At 37.5% G+C, this 24,269-nt stretch overlaps 2 protein-coding genes across 24 annotated transcripts in view; one reads left to right on the top strand and one right to left on the bottom strand.

Moving 5' to 3' along the window:
• GIN1 (gypsy retrotransposon integrase 1) overlaps positions 1-24,269 on the bottom strand; it is a 79,439-nt gene that overhangs the window by 18,453 nt on the left and 36,717 nt on the right. For 3 of the 5 annotated variants that reach the window (XM_040447644.1, XM_040447654.1, XM_040447666.1), the window contains one exon: positions 14,481-14,655. The exons of 1 other annotated variant lie outside the window; for it this stretch is intronic. The gene's annotated coding sequence lies outside the window, so the exon portion shown is untranslated. Of the gene's footprint in view, positions 1-5,969; positions 6,314-14,480; positions 14,656-24,269 lie in introns of those variants that run through there. One more of the 5 variants, XM_040447661.1, reaches the window with a different exon arrangement.
• The window catches only part of PAM (peptidylglycine alpha-amidating monooxygenase), a 288,055-nt gene that overhangs the window by 259,942 nt on the left and 3,844 nt on the right, over positions 1-24,269 (top strand). For 3 of the 19 annotated variants that reach the window (XM_040447492.1, XM_040447575.1, XM_040447485.1), the window contains 6 exons: positions 670-785; positions 5,799-5,898; positions 8,139-8,192; positions 13,399-13,602; positions 16,507-16,563; positions 17,219-18,046. In XM_040447492.1, the coding sequence (XP_040303426.1) occupies positions 670-785; positions 5,799-5,898; positions 8,139-8,192; positions 13,399-13,602; positions 16,507-16,563; positions 17,219-17,400 (713 nt within the window). In that variant the 3' untranslated portion in view covers positions 17,401-18,046. Of the gene's footprint in view, positions 1-669; positions 786-5,798; positions 5,899-8,138; positions 8,193-13,398; positions 13,603-16,506; positions 16,564-17,218; positions 18,243-24,269 lie in introns of those variants that run through there. The other 16 variants (XM_040447581.1, XM_040447504.1, XM_040447625.1 and 13 more) reach the window with 12 other exon arrangements.

Raw genomic sequence — 24,269 nt, 5'->3', positions numbered from 1 at the left:
CTCACTCTCCCTCTCTCTTTGCTCCTCCCCTGTTCACACTCTCTTTCCCTCTCTCCCTCTCTCAAAATAAACATTTAAAAATAAATAAATAATGAAAAGATGGTCTAATTTTTTTTAATTAGGAAAAAGTAGGTCTTTGATAATCTGAAGTATGCATGTCACATTTTCAAACTTCATTTGTTTAAAATCATATTATTCTGTTTCTGCTATAACATCACGTATTGCCTTTGTGTATTTTTCTCTGATTCTTCTGGTAAGGATAGCAGATATTACTTATTTTTTAAAAGATCTAACATCCCACAATAATTTATGTAAAGATTATCACTAGGATGTCTGTGATATGTCTCTCCATCTAGATCTATTCCTAAGCCTATGTATCTATATCTATATCACTATGTGTGTATTCCTGATTTTTACTGGCTTCCTAAATGGAGAGGCCTTATAATTCCTAGTTTTCCTATTGCAAGGAGATTAGTCCCTTAACCTGTTTGCCCCTGTTGTTATTACTTAAGAAGATAAATTTGCTTAGTGTATTATTTTCTACTTTTGTTTTCAATTATAAGGACCAGGCTGACCCTATATTAATAGTCTGTGTAATGTACATGTATATATTTGAAGGCCAGTTTTCTCCATATTTTAAAGAGTGTTTAACTGGATGTGTTGTCACAGGTTTGCTCTTTGCGGTGAATGGGAAGCCTTACTTTGGGGACCAAGAACCTGTACAGGGATTTGTGTTGAACTTTTCCAGTGGGGAAATTATGGATGTCTTCAAGCCAGTGCGCAAGGTATTCACATATATTGCCTAGGTATCCGTTTTCATGGGAATAAACTAAAATAGGAATCTTGGCATTCGATTTGTACTTGAATAATTTTTAAAATCTTGAAGGAGATGTGATAACCAACCGTCTTAGCTAGGTTGATAGGGGTTTCCTGTTACTATGTTTTATTTAGAATAAATATCCTTGTCTGTTCTTAGATCAATTTCTTCAGATACAAAGCAACACTGTATGCTTTCTAAGGTTCTTAGTAGACTTCACACAGGATAGCAGGTTGAAATTCACTGTAGTTAGAATACCAAAAAAAAAAAATAATAATAATGTCTTTTCCTGGTTTCATCCAAGTAGAGAAGATACCACAGTATATCAAATTGTACTTTTGTAGTTCTCTTAGATCCAACAGAAATCTCGTTTGCTTTTTGTATGCTGTTACTACATTGAGCAACAAGACTTCAAAATAGCACTTCCTGCAGTTTATTTAAGTCCTAAAGGCTTGGTTTAGATAAGAGACTAAAGGCTAGTTTTGACTTCACAAATGGCTTGCCACTGTTTATTCTAATAGTGCTTGTTTACAAACACACTGGTTCATCATGCCCATAGCTCTTTTGTCTCTTCAATGTACTTTCTCTTCAGTATGACTGCCTGAATGATCAGATTGTTCATATAAACTTCCTAGATGTACTTGTGGCAGCACATCTATTTTAGAAAATTCAGCCTGCTCGCTATCGACAGTAGCCAAATTAAAGAAAGAGCCTAAATGCCCATCGACTGACAAATGGATAAAGAAGATGTAGTATATATATACATAATAGAATATTACTTGTCAATCAAAAAGAATGAAATCTTGCCATTTGCAACAACATGGATGGAACTAGAGTGTATTATGCTAAGAGAAATTAGAGAAAGATAAATATTATATGATTTTACTCATATGTGGAATTTAAGAAACAAAACAGATGAATATAGGGGAAGGGAAGGAAAAATAAGATGAAAACAGAGAGGGAGACAAACCATAAGAGACTCTTAAATACAGAGAACAAACTAAGAGTTGCTGGAGGGGTGTGGGGTAGGGGGATGGGCTAAATGGGTGATGGGCATTAGAAGGGGCACTTGTTGGGATGAGCAGTGGGTGTTAGATGTAAGTGATGGAACATTATTACACCATATGTTAACTAACCTGGATTTAAATTTTAAGTAAAAGAAAAAAAAATTCAGCCTGCCAAAATGCTGCTAATAAGAGTTATTTTTCAAAACATGTAAATGTTTACTGGCTTTACTTGGATCAAAATGCAGTTGCCATAAAGCACTGGACAAACTATCACCATACTCATAATTCTTACAGTATTCTTTAAAATACCAAATTTGCTAGATTAAAAAAAAAATAAACTTTAAAGTGTCTCAATATTTGAGAAATATGTCTGAGAGAGTACTGACAGCTAGTCTGGGATTTATTTATCCTAGAGATATTTATTAACTCCCTACTCTGTCATACACCATGTTAGATAACTAAGGATATGGTGGTGAACAGAACAGGACATAGCCTACATAGCCTCTCCCTCAAATGGAGTTTTAGCTAAAGTTACAGGATCTGAGTTGAACCAAACTGAATCTGAACTAAAGATTGTAGTACAAATTCCTTACTTTTCCTAAATTTCTACTGATATGCAACAAGAAGGACTTTTCACCGTATTTTACCTGAAAAGCTATACGGAATCAAATATCCAATCATAGTACCCTTCAGAAAGAAATTCATTACATTGATAATACCTATTTTACTTCAGCAGTGTTGCAGATCCTTACTGATTATCTGATATTCATTGTTTTGCCCCTTTGAGTTAACTTCCTCATATCTATTGATAAAGTAAGAGACTTAACTTTCTTTCACGTCTTCACTTTGTATTAGTACAGTGTTTGCCTTGATTGTTCTTTTAATGCTAATATAATATACTGTGTCAACCAGGACATTAACTTTTAATTCATATATACATCTAGAAAGCAAAACTATGGGCTAAGCAAGAAGCTAAATTCTACATGAGCCTTATTCTCATAAAAATATGAACAGCATGAATGAAAATCTTAGAAAGCATTATGCCTAAACATTAGCGTTCATCAGACATTCAACAATGAATAGGTCACAAGATGTAAGTCGTAAGTCAGTATAGCAAACTTAAAAAGAGAGTCTAACTCCAAGGTGAAATTTGCTTTTCCTTTTAATAAACAGGACTTACAACAAAATGTAGAAATTTGTTCTGTGTTGACTCTGTAAACTAACATCAGTTGATGAATCTCTCAGAATTCCCATTTAATCACATTATCATCACAAAGATTAAATTTGGGTGAAGGAAACCATATGGTACTCTGATTCCTAAGTATGAAGAGATTCTTCTTTCAAATCAAAAGTCAGGTTTTGCATAATGTGTACCTGTTTGTGCCTGTCCACCACATATTTCCCCATGTACTTCAGTTCTCTCTTCTGTTACATTCTTTAGAAAAGTTTATGCCCGAATGTATGAGCTTCATTTTATGTCTATGCAGGGAGGCTCAGACCGTAGGACAATAAAGATCAGGGCAAAAGATACACAGTTACCTTCCACTTTCTTACCCCCATTATCACAAGAAAGCCTACGGTCCCTAACATCTGGTTGCACACACACTCTTCAGGCTGGAATGGAATGGATCCCTGCCACTCCAAGCCAAAAGAAAAGAAAAGGAAAAAAAAAAAAAAAACCAAAACAGAAAACAAAAACCAGCCTATATTTATGTTGTTTCTCTAACCTTAACAATGGAGATTAAAATTACAGTATTTGATAGGATTTGAACTCAAAATTTCACACAAGTGAAATTACTTATCCAAAGCTACAGAGTAAGTAGCACACCTGGATCATAAACACAAGTTTTTAGACCCTAAAATGTGTTTTAACCTTTTAATTCCCAGAGGTACACATCCATATACCAATGGAATATATTAAACTACAACATAACTCGGTGCAACTTCTTAGAGAACTATTTTACTTCATATTAAGTAAGTTTAAACATTATTTCATGTTAAAGAAAACATAACTATACAGAGAACATAAATCCCTTATGCAGTTTTAAGACAGAATACAAGATTTTGAGAGCAGGTTGATTGCCCTGGGCTCTGTCACCAGATGCCCCAGGAGGATGCTGTCATTCTTTCTTGTCAGTGTTACTTTGCTAGGGAGGGGTACCTCAAGAGAAGAGAGGAGAAACCTCAGAAAAGTTTACAAAGCCTAGAGTGGAAGGTCTTTAAATCCATTCAACTCTGAAATCCTAAAGCTTACAACATGATTTTCTGTTTCAGATAACACGAAACAGAATAGTTCATTAAAGAAATTACAGTTGAGTGCTTCTGATTGCAGTAGGAATAGAGGTCCCGAAGTCCTATCCACTATTTCTCCCCCCTCAGCCCCTCCAATGGCCTCAGAGTATCTCCAACAGAACCCCTGGCTCCCTGGATCAGCTTGAGAACCAGAGATAGAAGTTTATTGTTATTGTAGCATGGAATTGATGACATATTGTGATTTATTTAAAGCAAAGTCCTTAGCTAATGACAAGTTCACACATTTCCCCCTCACCTATTTATATTATTTTTCCTATCAGAAAATATGCAGCACTTTACAACCATATGCTTTGCAAAGCAGTTTCTAAGAACATATTTTGGTACAGAAGAGGAACTGCCTAGAATTTACAAGTCTGTTGCCACGTATTAGCTGAACCCAAAATAAAGATGAACATTTAATGACTGGCTTGTGAGATTTCAACAAGGCAACATTTTGATTTCTGGCTTTCTGTTCTTCTCATGTGCATTTGTCACAGCTCATTTGATAGTATGAAGGAATGAGCCTCCTTGGCATGGCTGTCTCATGTTTCTTTTCAGTGTGACAAATTGTTGATGATTCTCAAAGTACAATAGTATCTCCACAGTATGTATTCTGCCTGCCTAAAGTGAGCTAGGAACAGTAGTTTGCCTCATTGGTGCCCTTTGTACTCAGCAAACTGAAGTGGGCAGATCCTGTCTGATAAGACCACAGTCAGGATAATGCTCCTGTTCACACGCACCGGTCATATTTCTGAGAACTGTATACTCAGGCCTACTGACCTCAAAGGTGAAAAAAATCATCCATGTCCTACCAGCTGGTGGACACGTGGCACCTCCGAAAGCTTCAGTAGCCAGACAGAAATGGCAGCAGCACAACATTTTAAGGCTGCTTTTCCAGGAACTAGTTTAGTGGCCTTAGGAAAGTCACAGAAAGTGCTCCCCTGTCTCATGTCCTCATGACTGAGATGGCAATGATTTGAAATGGAACTATGTCATGAAGAAAAACATTAAACCACTGAATATTGAAATAGGTAAAAAAAAAAAACAAAAAACAAAAAACAGGAAGTACTTGCAGGAAACACTCTATTTGTTTCCTTTTGCTGACTGAAAATACTACAAATACTGGGCTTCAGAGTAAGCAAACCCCACATTTGCTGCGTATCACCTTGGATGCATTCAGACTGAATGCCCTGAAACTTTGAAATGACTCCTCTTATCAGTAACGTATAAACAGCTTGTCAGGTAGCATATGGTAGGTAGCTTGATGGGAGCAATAACAAAAATTAATACTCAGTCTTTTTTTACTTGTGTAAATTAAAACAGGCAAATGTGATAGTGATTAAAAGAAGAAAGAAACATGGAGGCAGAAATAAATATAACTAAATAGGTGGCTAATGTAACAGCAAGTAAACAAAACTGTACAAAATTAATCTTCCTATAAAGGCTCACTTTTAAAAGGTTTGGAAGTCAGTGGTGAGGGTCCCCTGGCATTTCCCGAGGTGGCAGAGTCGGTGCCTGGTGAATGAGTGAATGCTTCTTCTTGGCCTAGAGTTGCTTTGACAGAATTATAGGTTGTTTGGTCTGATTCATAGGCTTGCTTTGTTGTGTGCTTTGCTTTGTTTTTCTGCCTTTTCATGAAGAATTCAAGTGTAGGCTCACCACCCTCATTTTTATTCTGGCAGCACTTTGACATGCCTCACGATATTGCTGCGTCAGAAGATGGGACTGTGTATGTTGGAGACGCTCACACCAACACTGTGTGGAAGTTCACCCTGACTGAAAGTATGGTTTTTAGAGTATTACTGTCCACATTTTCCCTCAGTTGCATCGCTTAAGAGCATGTGAAAAAAATATTTGCATTCCTTTCTCTTTTTATTGATAGGAGAAGGAAATCAAAGCATAATTGGCAGTTGTTAAACGACCTGTTTGGTTTCATTCCAGGGATTAAGCTGATTTTTAAAAAGTAGAGAGAAACACTTTTTTTTTTTTTTTCCCTGGCAGTTATCCCCTTGTTTCCACAGATACTCCACAGTAAATTCTTGATGCCTGGAGTAATGTCTGTTACATTGAAAGCCAATGTTAATTCCAAGTTAATTCCAGAGGGAGATGATGGCTTTGGCAAAGCAGAGGAGCTACTGGCTTCCACCCTGGTGTCACTTCCCATGTGGCTCTTCAGCTCTCGGTAGCTGCCGAGCACCTAGGAGCACCAGCACATCTGTGTCAGACACATAGTATCCCAGGCAGGAAGCACTGCATTTTCTCCTTTAGACTTCAGCTTGTTCAGAATACTGAACTGTTGTTTCACATAACTCAAAATTATGTCTGGGGACAGAAGAGTTTCCCCATTAGGATCAAGCCAGCTACTTTTGGGGATTTTCTAATGGCAATTTGGACATTATTTCTAATTCTTGAAAAGTATACTCACCTAGCCTCTGACATCATACTAAAAACAAGTTTCTCAATTAAACAGGGTCCAGGGCACCTGGGTGGCTCAGTCGATTGAGTGTCTGACTTTTGATTTCAGGTCAGTCATAATCCCTGGGTCATAGGATCGAGCACCACGTCAGGCTCCATGCTGAGTGTGGAGCCTGCTTAAGATTCTCTCTCTCTCCCTCTGTCCCTTTCCCCCACTCACACTCTCTCTCTCTCTCACAAAAAAAAAAAAAAAAAAAAAAAAAAAAAAAAAAGGCAGGGTAGAAACAATAGGAGAAGATAGGGTTAAAGAAAAGAATTAAAGAATGGAAGACAGTAAAGCTGAGGTATCAGGAACCGCAACAAGCAATTTTAGATAGATAATAAGGTCATTTGGAATTAATGAAGATAAATACTAATTATAACAAGGAAGAGTGAAAATTACAACAAAGAAAAGAAGTAAGTTATAAGAAAGAGAAGTAATATCAAGAGTCCAAAAACTTTAATCGTTGAGCATACAGATCTTGGGACCCAAGTAAATTTGATAACTGCTATCTTCAGAATTGTCCTTTGAGTAGCTTTTGCTGTTTTGTAATAAGGACCCAGTTAGAGTTGAGGGCACAGAGATGTCTGTGGACTGTTCTACTCCAGCAGTAGCCTTACATTCCCCTTGTAAGTGTAGCTCTCCCACCACCTGCCTCCTCAAAGAGGAACCAGAACGTGTGGGCAGACAGGAAAGTAAATAGATGGATAATTCCCAATTCCAAGACTAAATCCAGGCTTTTCCAGATTAAAAAAAAAAAAAATGAATAGCTTTCAAGATAGAAAAGACCTCAGAAATCTAGACAGTATCTTCATTTTGCAGACAGGAATATGATACTTGAAACTCATTAAGATTCTGGTCTGAGGGTCTTGATGCCATCCTAGTGGTCAGTACTCAACAGAGATGCATATCCAAGTCATGGTGAGGAGGGCTTTCAAAACACATGGCCAGATCCTACTCAAGATCTATAGAAAGAAGAGGGTGACAATATGTGTATTTTGGAAAGGCTTCCAAGTGGTTTTGACAATCGCTTGGTTGAGAAGCGCTGCAATAAGCATTCAGCTTTGAAAGAGAAAAACGCTCTCTGGAGTCCAGAATGCAACTGAATAATAAATCTCGAAAACAGTACTTTTGAACAGTAAGACTGCCATCGGAGGCTAAACAAATGTCCCCTGTCTTTGCATTCTACTATTTAACTAGTGAAATCTACTTATGTAGCTAGAATACTGGTAATCAAACATGGCAGAGTTAGTCATCAGTCCATGTCCATATAAAAACAGAACCACTTGATATTTCAAAAATACATTCATTATGAACTCCACAAGGAAAATCTTATTTTGAATATGAAGAGCTTAGAAATATTTCAGCTTTCCCTAGGAGACTGTATCCAGGATTCATGGGCCTGGCACCAAATTAGTGGTTTGTCTTAAAACTCTTCTGTAATATGATATTGCATTTGACAAAGTGAGAAAATATTTGCTACTAAGTAAAATTAATGTCAAAATTAAGTTTTCAAATCTTTTTTGGAGATTTTGATTTTCTTTTTCCTTTGCTGTGCTATTTACAGAAATGGAACATCGATCAGTAAAAAAGGCTGGCATTGAGGTCCAGGAAATCAAAGGTTGGTCAGATTCCTCTTATGACTGTGAAACCCAAGACTATTTGTGCTGAATTATTTTATGGCTCTTGATTGCACATTAAAAAATATCAGACTAAAAATATAATCCGGTAAATCATCCATAACTTCTACTATGTACTGAGCCTTTAAACCTGCATGTTGCTACTGTTTTCTCTGTTAAATGGACTGGTAATAATGAGCTCAAATTCACTGATTTCAAGTGATAGAAAGTGATTCTGAACAAGCAGGCCAAAGACATTCAAAGAGGAAAAAAAAGTAAGTCAGCCACTTTTAGAAGTACATTAACCTCAGACAAGCAGAAAAATACCATCCAGTATACTGGAAAAGGCCTTCCATAATGGGCTGTAGTCTAAATGAGTGAAAAACATATCTTTGGTGAGTTTCTGTTATAGGGGCCTGACAAGATGATCTGTTCCCTAAGCTCCAATCTTAGCACCAATCGCCCCAAAATTTACTGAGGGCCATCTATGTATAAGGGGCTATAATTGGTTTAAGGGAAATGTAACTGTGCCTGACTTCAAAAGACTTATAACCTATAAGGGGAGAGAGGGAGAGAGAGAGAGAGAGAGAGAGAGTGTGTGTGTGCACGCACACGCATATGCATATACACAAATAAGTATAGCTTTGGTACATACTATCAGGAATGGGAAATGGAATTTAGCTACTGTTAAGCAACCACTGGTTTAATTCGAAATCCTAGTCAAATTATTCTCTCCCTTTCCTAGGATCAGTTTATATTTGTACATGTTATACTATCTTCAGGGTTTTGACATGGTCATGTAAAATTAAGAACTCAATATAGGGTGCTCCCAATGTTTAAAAAGCAAAGTGATTTCATTATTAGTTGCTTTATAAATGATTCACCTAGATATTCAGACTTAACCCTAGGCTTACTTGTTTTCCTTTCTCATGAAAGCAGATGGAAAAAGATACAAAGAAGCAAGAACCAAGAGGGAGCTTAGGGATTTTATATAGGCAGATAAGAGAATATAGCCAACTCAAGGTTGAAAGGGGTAAGATAATATAAAATAAATAGCAAATGTTTGGCATTTATAGAGATTCAACACAGGTGACTCTACTGGGTGGCACTGATACCACACTCATTGAAGAGTTCCTGATCCTTTATTTTCCTATGATTGTTACATACAGAATTATTGGTGAGTTGTTTTCCCTGGAATAAGTATATTATTATTAATAATAGCTATCATTCATGGAGCACAAACAATGAACAATACAAAAATTACTAAATTAATTCCTTACACCAGCCATGTGATAATTTGGTATTATCCCCATTTTACACACGAGGAAATCGAAGATCAGAATTACTACTAAGTGATAGAGCCGGGGTTAAACCACAGTTTATTTGCCACTGAAGTCTGTGCTGTTAACCACTATTCCTGTACTACTGAGGAGAAATGAATACCACCAATTCATTTACCATAAATTCTTCCAAGAGCTATAGGTTGGGGACGGTTATATGTACTCTGAAATCTCTGGGATTACACAGTGGCCTCAAGCCACTTCTCTTTAAATAAGTTCCACCAAAAATAAAATAAAATAAAAATCCTAGATTATAGTATTTGGATTGTTGAGAACAGCGCATCCACACTGATCTCTTCTTGCCTGGCCAATGAAGGATGAACAGTGAGCGCTCTCCCCACACCATTTCCTCTTTCCTCTGTGCACACCACTGAGTGAATTCAGAAAACCTCCCAGCTTTGTGGCGGAACACAGGAGTTCAAATAGTAAATGTCATTGGACTATCTTGTCATGACATTCACATTTTAATAGGAATACCTAAACTCAAATACCCAAACTCAAATGAAGTTCTTCTAGTCCTCTGTTGGATTCATATGACTCTCATTAAACCTTTCTTTTTTTAAGATTATTTCCTTATTACACAAAGGAGTATAAAGCATGCTGAATCTCCAAAAGTTTGTCTTTTATCAAAATCTGAAAACTTAATTTAAACCGTCCCTTACAAAAGAGAGGGAGAAACATCATCCCAGATTTAGCTGCTGTATAAATTTCCAAATTTGAGTAACCTCTGATGACCTTCATCCCCACTGTGAATGGTCATATAACTGATGAGTAATAACAGGGTTTCAGAACCAATGTTGTGTTCACAGGGAGTTGCACAGGTAAGAGAATGTGTGATGACAAGAAACTTAGGAAAAGCATTTTCAAATAAAGTTGCTAGGTATAAAAGATGTCAAAATCATAGCCTTTACCCCTAGCTCCCCAAATAAAAGATGATGATAGTGAATCAGTCTCAATAACATAGAAAGAAACTCTCTAGGGCAGCTAGCATCTTAGGCCTTATGGAGAACAACATATTATAGGGGAAACACACTGCATTAAAAAAATAGTACTAAAAAGAAAGGAAAGAGTAATCTCATTGGTGCTATCTGCACTTCTCCTGTTACTTGCTAGTATGCCATCTAAAACCTTCAGTCGTCAGTTCTGTCTGTAATAAACTGGGTAATAATTGCTGTATTGCTGTATTAAGAATGTCTCTCCTTTACTGTCCGAGTTATTCCAATTCCAAGAGGTCTCTGGGCTTCTCCCCTCTCTCAAGGGGAAAGAAACATGTTCATGCTTGAGTGTGTGAGCTCACACAAGAATGCACCTAGCCTCCCTTTCTAAACTCAGGGCTTTAAAGAAGGGAAAAAACTTCCTGTATGTCAGCTTTTCAAAATTATATTTATTTCCAAGTACGTATAGGGATGCCAGAAGAGCTTGTTTGAAGACATTTTTGTTTAAAATGCAATACATCTGGCATCGTACATGAAAGAAAAATGTCACATGAGGCAGCCCCTCTCTTCCAGAAGCCCCAGGTTCTGGATAATATTGGAGCTTCTTCACTGCTCCTTCATCAGGGATGCTCCAAATTAAAGAATTTAATTTTCAGTTAAAGAATTTAGGATAAAGAATAAAAGTGGCAGAATTTGAATTGTTACTGTTTTGAAATTCCTTAAATCCTTAAATCATAACTATTTTTTAGACTTTTTATTCCACTTATAAAAGTTCCTGAGAAAGAACAATATATATATATTTTTTTACTGGGAAATTTAAATTTATCCTCTTTCTTTAAGATATAGAATATTTTTTAAAATCTAAACATACTTCAGCAGGTTCAAAAGTTAGAATGTTTGTGTATTTTTAGTAGATGCACTCAGATTACCAAAGGGAATGTGGACATCAAGAATTTCTCAAGTGTAGTGTGTATACCTTTGTGAGGTTATTACCTCATTCTCAGCATACTCTCTGTGAATGCTAAACTGATTCTGTTAGTCTGTCACCTACTTCACAGTTCTTGTTTCCTTTTACTGGAGCTCACTCCTAGCTCTGCCTTTATAAAAAGGGAACTGAAAATGAGCTGGTACAGCCATTGTCTCTGGTGCCAGTAAACCCACTAAATGACAGAAAATGCTATGTAATTATTCTGGTTATAGTCACCTTCAAATAGAAATAAATCCTTCTTTCAAGGCAACAAATTTTTGACTACCAATCTGTATCTTTGGTCTGTTTTTTAATCTTGTCTTCTATTTATTGTTATTTTCCTGCTTAAATATAGAAGGGATTTAAGTAAAACAGAACAATTTGCCTATCTCTCCTATAGTAATGAAGAAAAAGATGTAACAATTAGTGATCAGGAAAAGTAAGAATCACACTTATATTCCTCTTGGAAACTGAGATCCAGACAGGTTAAATTGGAGCCATCTAGATCTACGAACCAATCCCTTTCCTTCTCTCCTGCTGAAGTTTCAAAGAGCCACTCCAGTGGACAAAAAATTGAAATAATGGTTTCCCCTTAACCATAGTACAGAGAAGGAAATGAAGACTATGGGGCCATCTGTAAAATGGTGATACTAACAATGCCTACTCATAGGCTTGGTGTAATGATTAAATGAGAACATTGCCTGTAACAGTACAAGTGCTCAGTAGGTTTCATTGAGATCATGAAGGAGGCTGGCTCAGAACATTGAAGGAAAAAGCTGCAAAAAGCTTATAAGCAAAAAGCTTATAGTGTCTTAAGTAATTTGAGAAATCCTTCCTTGGAGAATTGTCCAGCAAGCTACTAAGCATGTGAACACATATTAAACATTAACCAAAGATTTTCGTGATTGTGTTGAACCAGCTATTCCTGCCATTTTGTCAAAATTTCCATGAGGCCATATGATACACTCTACATCGCACCAAGAAACTGAAGTTCCAGAAATCTCGTGAGCATTTTGGCAAAGATGATAGTAACTTCTAGACTTTGCACACTAGGGTTTTTGTACAAGCACACATATGTGCTTCTGGAGGGCAAGAATGTTGGAAGGCTCAACCTTCAAGTCAGTAGTTGTTAAGATACCTGAAGCAGTTTATATGGTCCAGTTGAATCATTTCCCAAACAGTACTTTAGGCCTGTTATCTACCCAGTACCAGTCAATACCAGAGAATTGTTCTATTTTCATCATACACAGAATCATATATACAGTGCTTCTGGGTATACTTACGGCTTACTAGGAACTGTATAAAAGAACCTGAAAAGGACACAGTTCTTTTTCCAGTTTGAAATCCTAGAATAAATGTGTGTCACTGTGCATGCAATGTGCCAATAACTCATTGAACATTAACAAGATTCATAAACTAATGATACAAGGAATCATGCTTATTAAATACCATCCCTATGATAAACATTCACACTCAACAATTTTATGAAGGAGGTGTTTTGTTTGTTTGTTTATCATCATAGTTCTACAGATGAGGTTACTAAGGCCCAGATTATTTAAGTAACTTGCCCAAAGTTACACAGCTAATTTATATAGGAGAACTAGGATTTCAGTCTAGATTCATTTGACTGTAGTATGCACACCAATTCTTTGCCTGCACCATACTGCCTATTAATTTTAACTTTGAAAAAAATGCAAAAGGAGGATATTTGTTTTGTGGAATTATGGGGAATAAAGGGTAGGATCAAAGAAAACCAACTTAAAGGTACAAAACCATTGGGTGGATATTACTAATCACAATACCTGCTGCTAGCTTGGTAGATTCAGATATTGAAATGTGAACCCCACATGCACGGAACTCAACAAGTTCTTTATGAGCAGTTGTTGATTTGACTGGGTAGGGGTGGGTGGTTGGGTTTTGGAATCTTTGAGTCAGTTGAATATTGTGAACTCTTCTTTCCCTGAAGAATCCGAGGCAGTTGTTGAAAACAAAATGGAGAACAAACCGGCCTCCACAGAGTTGCAGAAGATGCAAGAGAAACAGAAACTGATCAAAGAGCCGGGCTTTGGAGTGCCCATTGTTCTCATTACAACCCTTCTGGTTATTCCGGTGGTTGTCCTGCTGGCCATTGCCTTATTTATTCGGTGGAAAAAATCAAAGGCCTTTGGAGGCAAGTAAAATGAGCCCCTTGAACTTGGAACCTACCTTTGAAAGAGTGTTTGGCCTAAGTATCCCCAAAGTTTGGTTGTGATTTTTTTCAGTGTTTTTTCTAAATGCTCTCTGCCGTTTTGGATATTATTGTTTATGTTCCAAATATTGTTTATAGTTAGCATCACCATAGAAAAAGTATCTGAAGCCTCAGAAATTTAGATAGTTAGATTAAAATATAACTTTTAATACTGCCTTTTAGCAATTGGCATAAGCCCAGTTAATGTCTCCACATGAAATTGTGTAGATATGTAGTCACTATAAATTAGGGTCAGGAAGGAGGAGATCCTTGTTGTTAGAAACAGGCCCAGGCCTCAAAATACCTAGGTCCATTCTTTGGGAGTTATATATTTCCCCTGCTAGTCCTGGCTTTAGCTCCTAGCTACATGACCTTGGGCAAGTTACTTAGTCTCTCCAAGCCACAGTTTCCTCATCTATAAAGTAGGGATAAAATACTCACAAGGTTGTGTGAAGATTAAGGGAAATAATAAACATAAAGCATTTATCAACAGTATCTGCCACCAGGTAAGTGCTCAAGTAACACCACCAATGATTGTGAAAAACAGTCATTGGTAATACAGTAATAGAAGTCATTAAGTCATAAAAGATACTTATCTTAAATCTCAACTTTCTCAGGAAATCAACTATTTATTCCTACAATACATCATTCAGTAGCTTTTAAATAGTCACAATTTGGGACATCAGCCTTCCTTCACCAAACAAGACAGGGTCCAGTGTTGGAATCAGTATTTTATCAGATCATTATCATAGTGTAGGAAGAGGAGCTGTGTTCCTTTCAGGACATTCAAATAAACAAATAATCCAGCCCATGATTCTTACCTCCCAGGAGCAGTCCCTTGGCTGGCTTCCCAGGTCCTAAGGCAAGAGTCTACAACTGTGTCGGGGAAGGAATCTGTGGGCCAGGGTGGGAGGCAGCATTCGATCAAGAAGTAGCATCTGATTCTATTTCAGGCCAAGGCAACCATGGCAGGGATTCAGTGCCCACGGCAAAGCCCTGACACAGAAAAGCACACAGAAACAAAGAACAGAGGATTCCATTTAATTAGTTGTGAAAGGGAATTTTTCTACGACTTTGGTTTGCTGTTCATCTGCAATTGATAAAGCTCTCAAAAATACAATTAACTCTTCAAAAAGAACTTCTTTTGAGCCCCTGTTAAGGGTATGGAACTGTGGTAAGCAGGAGCAAAGATAAACATAGTCGTTGTCTTCATGGAGTTAGATGGAAGCTTCAAAAGAGCAAAAATCTTACATGTTGACTTGTTTACTTATGTATCCTCAGCACAGTCACAGTTCCTGGCACTAGGGGTTTGATAAATAGTTGTTGGGGAAATGACTGAATAAATAAGTGGAGCTCACAGAATAGATGAAACATAAAAAAAGAGAGGACTGTATATAAAGGTAACAACAGAGGGTGGTAAGTGCAGTGATAAATACACAGAGCATCAGGAACACGAGGGGCTGGGACCAGGCAGCAGGAATGGTGGTATTCAACCACACTGGAAGGAGTAGTAGCTGGGGAGTTAAGAAGGTTTGGTCTCTCCTGTTCACCGGTAAGCACGTGTGACACATCACTGTTACAGAATACTGAATTTACAGGAGTGCGTTGGGAAGGCAGAGACCTAAGTCAGACCATATGAAATTACCTTTATTCATATAGAAATATTCAACAGAAATATTGCAGTTTTATATGGTTCCATATAATACATTTAATTCTAAAAGTAGATCAGCCTGTCACCTTTTTTCAGCATTTGTTCTGGATAGATCTTGTCCAATTAATGAGTTTTTAGTAACCCTCATAAAAGACCTTCCATTTATTCAACACATACTTATTGCATGTCACTTCCACATCAGACACTGTGGTAGGCACAGGGAATACAAAGCCAGCTAAATAAAGGCTGTCCTGCATCCTTATAGAACTTATAATCTACTCTGTTGGCTCTCTAACAGTCTTAATCAGATTCTTCCCTTCTTGCCTATTTTTCTCCACACCCACTCTTCTACCTTTCCTCTGCCATCTGCTTGCTAGCTTTTTCCTCGAGGCTGCCTCTACTCCTGGTTAGAGGCTTCATAGGAGAACCCCAAGCCTCACTTCCCTGTCTACAGCCCTTAGGGGAGTAGCCCTTAGGGGAAGTCAGGACAAAAAGTACAGACAGGTACAGAGCAAAGGGAAAAATAAGTCCATTGGGAGTTCTGCCTCCCCATAAAGAAAGAAAGTCCATCCATCAGGAAGATGGGAAGCTCCAAGGGAGAGTTTGGGTCACTTTTATGACTGAAATTATTCAGTGTTTCAGGTCCTTGCTTTCACTTAAGTCCTACACAAAGAAGAAATGATGTACGTGAATTCAAGGCTGTCTCAAGCACAACATGTACTGTGCTTAATAGAAAGATTAAAGCCTGAGACAAAACTCCTAATTTATAATAACCAAAGCTTCCCAAGTTGTTACAAACTCCTGGTAATTTAATTTTGTCCTAATAAAAATAACTAATATTTATTGAGCATTTATTGTGTAGCTACCAGGCACTGTTCTAAGCACATCACATGCAGTATCCCATCTAAACCTTGCAGATGGGTAGGAATTATCATTGATCCCTCTTTTCTCCAATGAGAAAACTGAGGCTCAAAGAAGTAATTTGTTGAGACTGCACAGCACTGAAGTCGAACCCAGCTCTGGCCCTCAGACACATCACAATAATATATCGCCTTTTTTCCCCCTTAGAATTGCTTACAGACAAACACAGGCCTTGTTTTTAATCATTTATGAACCTCTGATTCGGTATTGAAAGTTGAGCCCATGGTTGAGGAGGGTGACTGGGACTCATTTTGAAATGTGCCATCTTTTTCTAACAGATTCTGAACACAAACTTGAGGCAAGTTCAGGAAGAGTGCTCGGAAGACTTAGAGGTATGCTTGTGACCTTTCAGAATCCTTCACATGTGGCTCAGAGTCAACACGCTCATGTCCTTTACAGAGCAGGGATCTAATTCCCATACTCTCTCTAAAAGTAAACTCCTCATGTGCAGCACAGCAATGTTAAATGCAGAATGCAAACCGTAAACTAAATTGAAGTATGTGGCGCTGGCAGCACATTTCCCAGTTTCGTTTTTTTCTACCTTGCCTTTCTATATTTAATTCTCTTCCCCTGCCTTTTATCTATCTGGCTTCATTTGTCTTCAGTAAATTTTCTTTCACTCCTGTCAGCATGTCAGTGCTTGTCATAGTGAAGATGACCTTTTCATATAGTCATTGAAATGAAGAGCTCCTCAAGGGATCCCAGTTCCAGAGACTGGAAAAAGCAGGAGCTGGGAAATGAATCTTAAAGAATCCTACAGAAACACATAATCCTGGGGAGCTTTTTTCTTATATATTTTAATAAATCAGTACAAGTAATATCTTTCTGACTCTGTAGGTTATCTCTTTCACTTCTGTTGTTGTTGTTAATATCTACCCTTTCCCATCCCAATATATAATGTGTTTACCATTTAAGAATTTACAAGTACACCAAGAATCATTTGTGCAAACTTTCCATCAGTTCTGTGTCACTGTGTGCTTTCTCCAGGAAAGGGAAGTGGAGGCTTAAACCTCGGAAATTTCTTTGCAAGCCGGAAAGGCTACAGCCGGAAAGGGTTTGACCGTCTTAGCACCGAGGGAAGTGACCTAGAGAAAGAGGAGGATGATGGAAGTGAATCGGAAGAGGAGTATTCAGCACCTCTGCCTGCGCCCTCACCTTCTTCCTCCTGAAGACAGGCTTTGATTTAGGTTGATGCGATTTTCCAAGAATGCCCGATTCCTTTCCCTTTAGCACGTTTAGAGTTTTGCGTATTTAATTGTAAACTGTACTAGTCTATGTGGGACTGTACATGTTTTATTTCATTTGTTTTTAGTTGGCTTCTGTTTCTAGTTGAGGAGTTTCCTAAAAGTTCATAACAGTGCCATTGTCTTTATATGAACATAGCCTAGAGGAATGGTCCTCTTCTTCCATCACACTACTAATTTAATGATGGAAGCTTTGCTCATTTACATTTTTGAGACTTTTCTGTAGATGTAAATAACCCCATTCTCTGCTTGAACACAGTATTTTCCCAATAGCACTTCCATTGCCTATGTCTGTCTTTGGTGCCTTTCCTGTTCAGCATTCTCAGCCTGTGGCAGTAAAGAGAAACTTTGTGCTACATGAGGACAAAGCTGCTAAATCTCCTATTTTTTTAAAATCACTAACATTATATTGCAATGAGGGAAAGAAAAAAAAGTCTCTATTTAAATTCGTTTTTTAATTTTCTTCAGTTGGTGTGTTTTGGGATGTCTTATTTTTAGATGGTTACACTGTTAGAACACTATTTTCAGAATCTGAATGTAATTTGTGTAATAAAGTGTTTTCAGAGCATTAGCTGTCAGAGTGTATTTTGCAATTTTTGCATATTTGCAGGGTTTTGTATACAACTTTTGTAATAATTACACAAACCACGGATATAGTGAAAACTACCCAATGTCTTCAGCAGAAAGAAATGTGTTGTATTGTATTAAAATGAAGATGATATTTTGTTATGTAGCTGATATAAATTAAAAACCAGCATCAGAGTTTACATACATGTGTAAATCCAGGCTCTCTTTTAAATTTAAAGAGGGGTTTTGCCTGTGTATCAATCAGGAGGTAAATAATGTAATAAAAGGTGATCTAGCTAAGAGGAAACCTGTGTCTCAAGTTACATATGCAAATAGACCCATCAATATAGGTTACTACTAGTTTTCTTTTTAAAGAATAATTTCACTCCAATTCCATGTATTCATGGGAATATTCATCTCTTACAGGAACTATGAATTACTTTTATAACATCTTTTTCATAATTCATCAATGCAGTTTAGTAAGAACGTGATCACTTTTCTTTGTGTAATAATCAGACTCTAGAACCCTTTCTTCAAAATGCCTGTATTTGCAATCCAGGCATCTTAGTAGTGGCACATTAGAGATTTAATTGACTCATCATGAAAACAATACAGAGTGCTTTGCAAAAAAAGTATATTAATTAGAATGTCTTCCAGCTATGTTGTTTTTAAAAATCTAACATAACCTAGATTTTTTTCTTCTCATACACCAAAGAAGATCTGATTGAAAGATTTATTACTTCCCATATATTCACCTTCCTGGTATAGCTTAATTTGGGCATCCTACCCAAATAGAAGCTTCACCTTTTTTTTTTTTTATTCTTCCTTCTCAAATAAGGATATATTTACCTCCCTTTGCCCACTCCTTTATGCCCCTTTCAGTGCATACTGGTAAACATGTAAATATACAATGATAACACTATTCTGAGGTATATGTGCCTGTTCACAGTATGTAAGATATTTTTATTTCAACATCAGAATTAGTCCAGTACCCCCCCCCCCCGCGCCCGCCAAGAGAAATGTCTTATAGGTTGACTTTGATGCTGTTCAAGTTTGCTTACATTGAGGAAATTAGTTGACTTGCACTAAGGCCATCTTTTGTGGTGCAATATTTGATCATCAGCTCCATTAGCTGCTTTTTTAAATGTTATCTACATCAAATCTTATTCCTAACAGTTTACAATGACTCAATGGATGCAAAAAATAAATAAAAATGATAAATGATAAGGAGGTGAAAAAGATAAATGGAGAACAAAGATAAAAATGGAGAACAAAGATAAAAAGAAAAATTAATACGAGGGTAGTTCCTATTACACCTGCTCAGGCCAAGACGTTGGCTCTAAGCTTTCTAGCAGCTCATTAAATAAAACGTGATTAGTTATATAATTCATAAATCCATTAAACATTTAGAATTCCTAATTATGACAGAAAAACTTGTTCCCAAGTATCTTCTGAAAGACAGCAGCAAGATGTGTGAGTAAAGTCTTCAATAATATCCACAGAGTAGACAAATACATTTTGTAAGTCTGTTCTTACATATATCCCTCAATATAGCATGTGACATCTTATATCTCATATAAGAAAATGGCATTATAAAAAAAGATACAGAAAAAGAAAATCTGCTGGGGCATTATAAACCTGTCCTAGTATACTACTCTTATTCTACTAACCTGGCTTAAAGATGGTAGACTAGAAATGAATGAACTGCATTGCCTTCAAGCAATCTCTCCATTGATTATCGTTCTTAGCTGAATTTCATTCAGAGACACTCAGAGAATGCATTGCCTGGGAAGCGTCTCAAGAAGTGGATCCCATCCCTGGCTTCACAGTAGAATCCCCTGGGGAATTTAAGAAAAAAAAATAGGCACTCCTTCCAGAGAGCCTGATTTAGTTGACTTACAGTAGGACATTGGTATAAGTCACGTTTTTTAATTTCTCTAGGTAATTCTAATGTGCATCCAGAGTTGAAAACCATTGTTTTTGAGAATTGGCTATTCAACTTTGCCAGTTACTACAAGTAGATATATATTTGCACATAAATTATAGTTTACAGATGTTTGGACAGAGGAGACAGGCTCTGAGGTATTTTGTTTTGACCATTAGTACCACGATTGGAATACCTCAATTGTTCATTGTTTTAAATTAGATAATTAAAATAGGTATAACTGACTTATTAAAAAGGCGAAGAGAAACAGCTGGGCTTTGATTTTTTTTTTACATTAAATTATCCAGAGACTATTGTTTGGGGGATGTAAAAGAACAGTCATTCACTGATTTGGCTCTGAATTATCATATGCATAAAATCTTTTGTTCTAAGCTTTCTTCTTAGTTTATTATAATTTTTAATATATTAATTTTTTTAAGTTTTATTTATTTTGAGAGAGCATGCACGAGCAAGGGAGAAGCAGAGAGTAGGAGAGAGAATCCCAAGCAGGCTCTGCACTGTCAGCATGGAGTCCTACAAGGGGCTCAGACTTATGAACCGTGAGATCATGACCTGGACTGAAACCAAGAGCTGGACGCTTAACCAACTGAGTCACACAGGTACCCCATCTTCTTAGTTTATTAAATCAGCATGTTATTTTTCAAAATTCCCATGTATCTTTAAACTCTCATTCAAATGTTATATAAAGTGAGTATTTAAGTAGCTGAATAAGGGAAGCCACAGACTTGGTCTTAGGGCTTATTCCCCAGACTGTCACCTACTTAGTAGCCCAAAGTCGATGTCAAAGTTATTGTAGCCTATAGCAATACTTCTCAGACTTCAGCAACTGTAAGTATCAACTGGGGCTACTTATTGTAAGAGGACTAACTCTTGGTCCCATTCCCAGAGTTTCTGATTCACTACATTGAGCGAGGCCTAGACCTCTGCATTTTTTAAAAAAGTTTATTTATTTTGAGAGAGAGAGAAAGTGCATGTGAGTGGGGGAGAGGCAGAGAGAGAGAGAGAGAGAGGGAGAGACAGAATCCCAAGAAGGCTCCACTCTATTAGCATGGACCAGGAAGCAGGGCTTGATCTCATGAATCATGAGATCATGATCTGAGCCAAAATCAAAGCTTAACTGACTGAGCCACCCAGAAGCCCCAGATCTCTGCATCTTTAAGAAGTACCCCTGGTGATTTGGATCCAGGTGTTTCATGGACCATCTACAGGAAATACGGTCCTACAAGGATTAGCTAAGCCTTAAATTATTAGGCACACAAAGCCGTTTGCTCAAATATGTGGTCTCTATAGAGCAAAAGGCCCAGAAGCCAACTCTCCTTATCATCCTCACTCCAAGGAGAAGCCACATTCGACTTCTCTCTCAAATGGCCATGCCCTTACTGTCCTTCCAGCTTCTAGACATTTTTCCAGATGCCTAAATAGACTTCCCCATCAAACTCTTACCTCACTGGGTTATAATTAAATAAATAAGAACAAAATTTTTTGGCTCATTATCTCATAACAGAGGATTTAGGGACACAAAAACTATCATCAGATCTGTCTCTCTCTGTCTCTCCCTGATTCTCTCATTCTCTCTCTCTTAACACACTCTCTTTCTCTCCCCTGCAGCTGTTTTCCTCTGTGCTGGTTTCATACTCTAGAATTTTCTTTCTATGTGATATGAAAGATATCTCTGGTAGATGTCTGAAAATTTGAGAGAGCCTCCCCTACCTTCCCCATATCTATATCACTCCCCCAAAGGATTCAGAAACGCAGTAACACTAGTATTTTCTTCTTCAGAAATGACAGTAGATTCACAAAGATATATCCATCAGCCTTTATAGTTCACTCTTTTAGGAGTTAGGAAAGTGAGGAAAAGTTTTCCTTGGACCTTCTATGGCCATGGTCACTTCTGAGCTAATCCTTAGCAAAGGGAATGGGATTATTTTTATACTACCCAGGCCCATGCATGAAGCTTGATGGGATGAAATTTCCCTAAGTCTCATGGCTCCAAAAGAGAAGTGCTAGACACTGAAACAAAATTCAGACAGGAAAGAGAGGTAGAAGAAAATGGTTGTTAAGGAGGCAACCAACAGTCCACTACAGGCTAGCTGTACTCTAAGTTTAGAGAATAAAATTCATTTATCAAGATACCTGCTAAACTCCCAAAACCTCAAAAAGCTCACAATGTTGAAGGGCAAAAAGCATAAAATCATTGGATTAAACTCAGTGATTGAAGTAGAGCAACACACCTGACAAAGTTTGTAGTCAGGGATCATAGAAGGTATATGTTAATACTCAAGAAGGCATTTAATAGAAAAAAATTAAATGGAAGTTGTTGGTGGGCAAAAAGTCTGCATAGTTCTTCAATAATTAATTAGCTTTTTAATCACCTTAGGGCTTCTCTAAAAATCAAATATTGCATAGTTTGTTCAATATGTAGTTGATACTCTTCCAATAAGAATATAATTTCAGAATACCAACAAGTATCTAATAAAAATTCCAAAAAAGCAAAAGTTCTGGGTGACAGTTGAAAGTATGTTCTGAAACAAAGGCTGCAAAATATTGCATTGGTCCCAAAGTTCCTGGACTGAAAAGAGCCTGAATTCCATATCAAAGTTTAAAAAACATTTTAGTGTCATTTTCACATTTGTATATGATAATATTTAAACTCTAAATCATGTTAGTTTTCTTAAAATATCTAATATATCCCTTTCATTATCTTTATTATTTTTTGTTTTTTAAATTTTTTTAATGTTTTTATTTATTTTTGAGACAGAGAGAGACAGAGCATGAGCAGGGGAGGGGCAGAGAGCAAGGGAGACACAGAATCCGAAGCGGGCTCCAGGCTCCGAGCTGTCAGCACAGAGCCCGACGCGGGGCTCGAACTCACGGACTGTGAGATCATGACCTGAGCCGAAGTCAGATGCTTAACTGACTGAGCCACCCAGGTGCCCCTCCCTTTCATTATTTAGATAGGTTAGAAGAGATATGTGCATTCTAATTAAAATATAAGTCAATTGATTATTGACTGACTGACAGTCATAGCGAGAAGGAGGAAAAGAAGGACAGAGGGAGAGATGAAGGTGACATCCACAAACATAGATTTCTCATCAAGAGTTCTTCAGGATAGTTATTACCAGTGCAGTGAATGGCTGACATCTGGTGGTAAAACAAAAAATTTGCATGGATTTGTGCACTCATAAAAGGGGCTATTCAATGAATGATGTCTGTGTCTTCAAGAACAACTTAAAATGCTACTAGTCATCCAGTTTTTATGTTTACATCATGCCATACATCCAGGTATTCGAAAAGATCTGGAACATCAGGTGTCACATAGATACTGACAGTACCCATGTCCTCTTTGCCAATGCAGTCACCAGAGAACAGAAAATCATGAAATTGTTTGGCTATTTTTTTTTTTAATGTGAGCACTTGAGGCAAAAATAAACATATATAATGTCTTTCAAAATAATTTTCTTACTTTTAAGAAATAAGAGAAAATAAAAATTTGGTCCATAAAAGTAAAAAAGTTGGGGGCTTAATATTGATCCCTGGGAAAGAAGATGCAGCCAGTAATTATGCCAAAGGCCATGACATCATTGGCAAGGAGATTACTGACCTAGACTTGATCTGAAAACTGGTGGATCTGTGTACAGGGCTATGGGACTTGCATATCTTCCACAGCTTCAGGGGCAGCACCAGCTCTAGGTTTGTGCCTCTCCTTATGGAACAGCTCTTGGTAGTCTATGGCAGGAAGTCCAAACTCAAAGTTGCCAATCCCCCAGGTTTCCACAGTCATGGTGGAGCCCCACAATTCCTTCCTGGTCACCCACCCGACCCTGGATCATTCTCACTATGCCTTCACGGTCAGTGAGGAAGCCATCTATGACATATGTCGACACAACCTAGATACCAAACGGCCCATATATACCAATCTCATTCATGTGATTGGGCAGATTGTGTCCACCATCATTACCTCTCAGCAACTTGACACTACCCTGAATGTGAATTTGACAGAATTCCCAAACAACCTGGTCCCATATCCACTTTCCACTGGCTACCAATCCCCAGGCATCTCAGCTAAGAAGGCCTATGATGAGTAGCTGCTTGTGGCCAAGATCACCAATGCCTGCAAGCCAGGCAATCAGATTGCCAAGTATGACCCTTGCTGAAGCAGTATGTTGTCTGTAGCATGTAACTGGGACATGGTCCCAAAGATGTCAACACAGCCATTACCAGCATCAGGATGAAGTGCACCATCCAGCTTGTGGATGTTGCCCAACTAGATTTAAAGTAGGGT

This window comes from Herpailurus yagouaroundi, unplaced genomic scaffold, assembly GCF_014898765.1.
Source record: "Herpailurus yagouaroundi ecotype Mexico unplaced genomic scaffold, PumYag 29, whole genome shotgun sequence".
NCBI lineage: Eukaryota > Metazoa > Chordata > Mammalia > Carnivora > Felidae > Herpailurus > Herpailurus yagouaroundi.
This window is presented reverse-complemented; position numbering and strand designations above follow the sequence as displayed.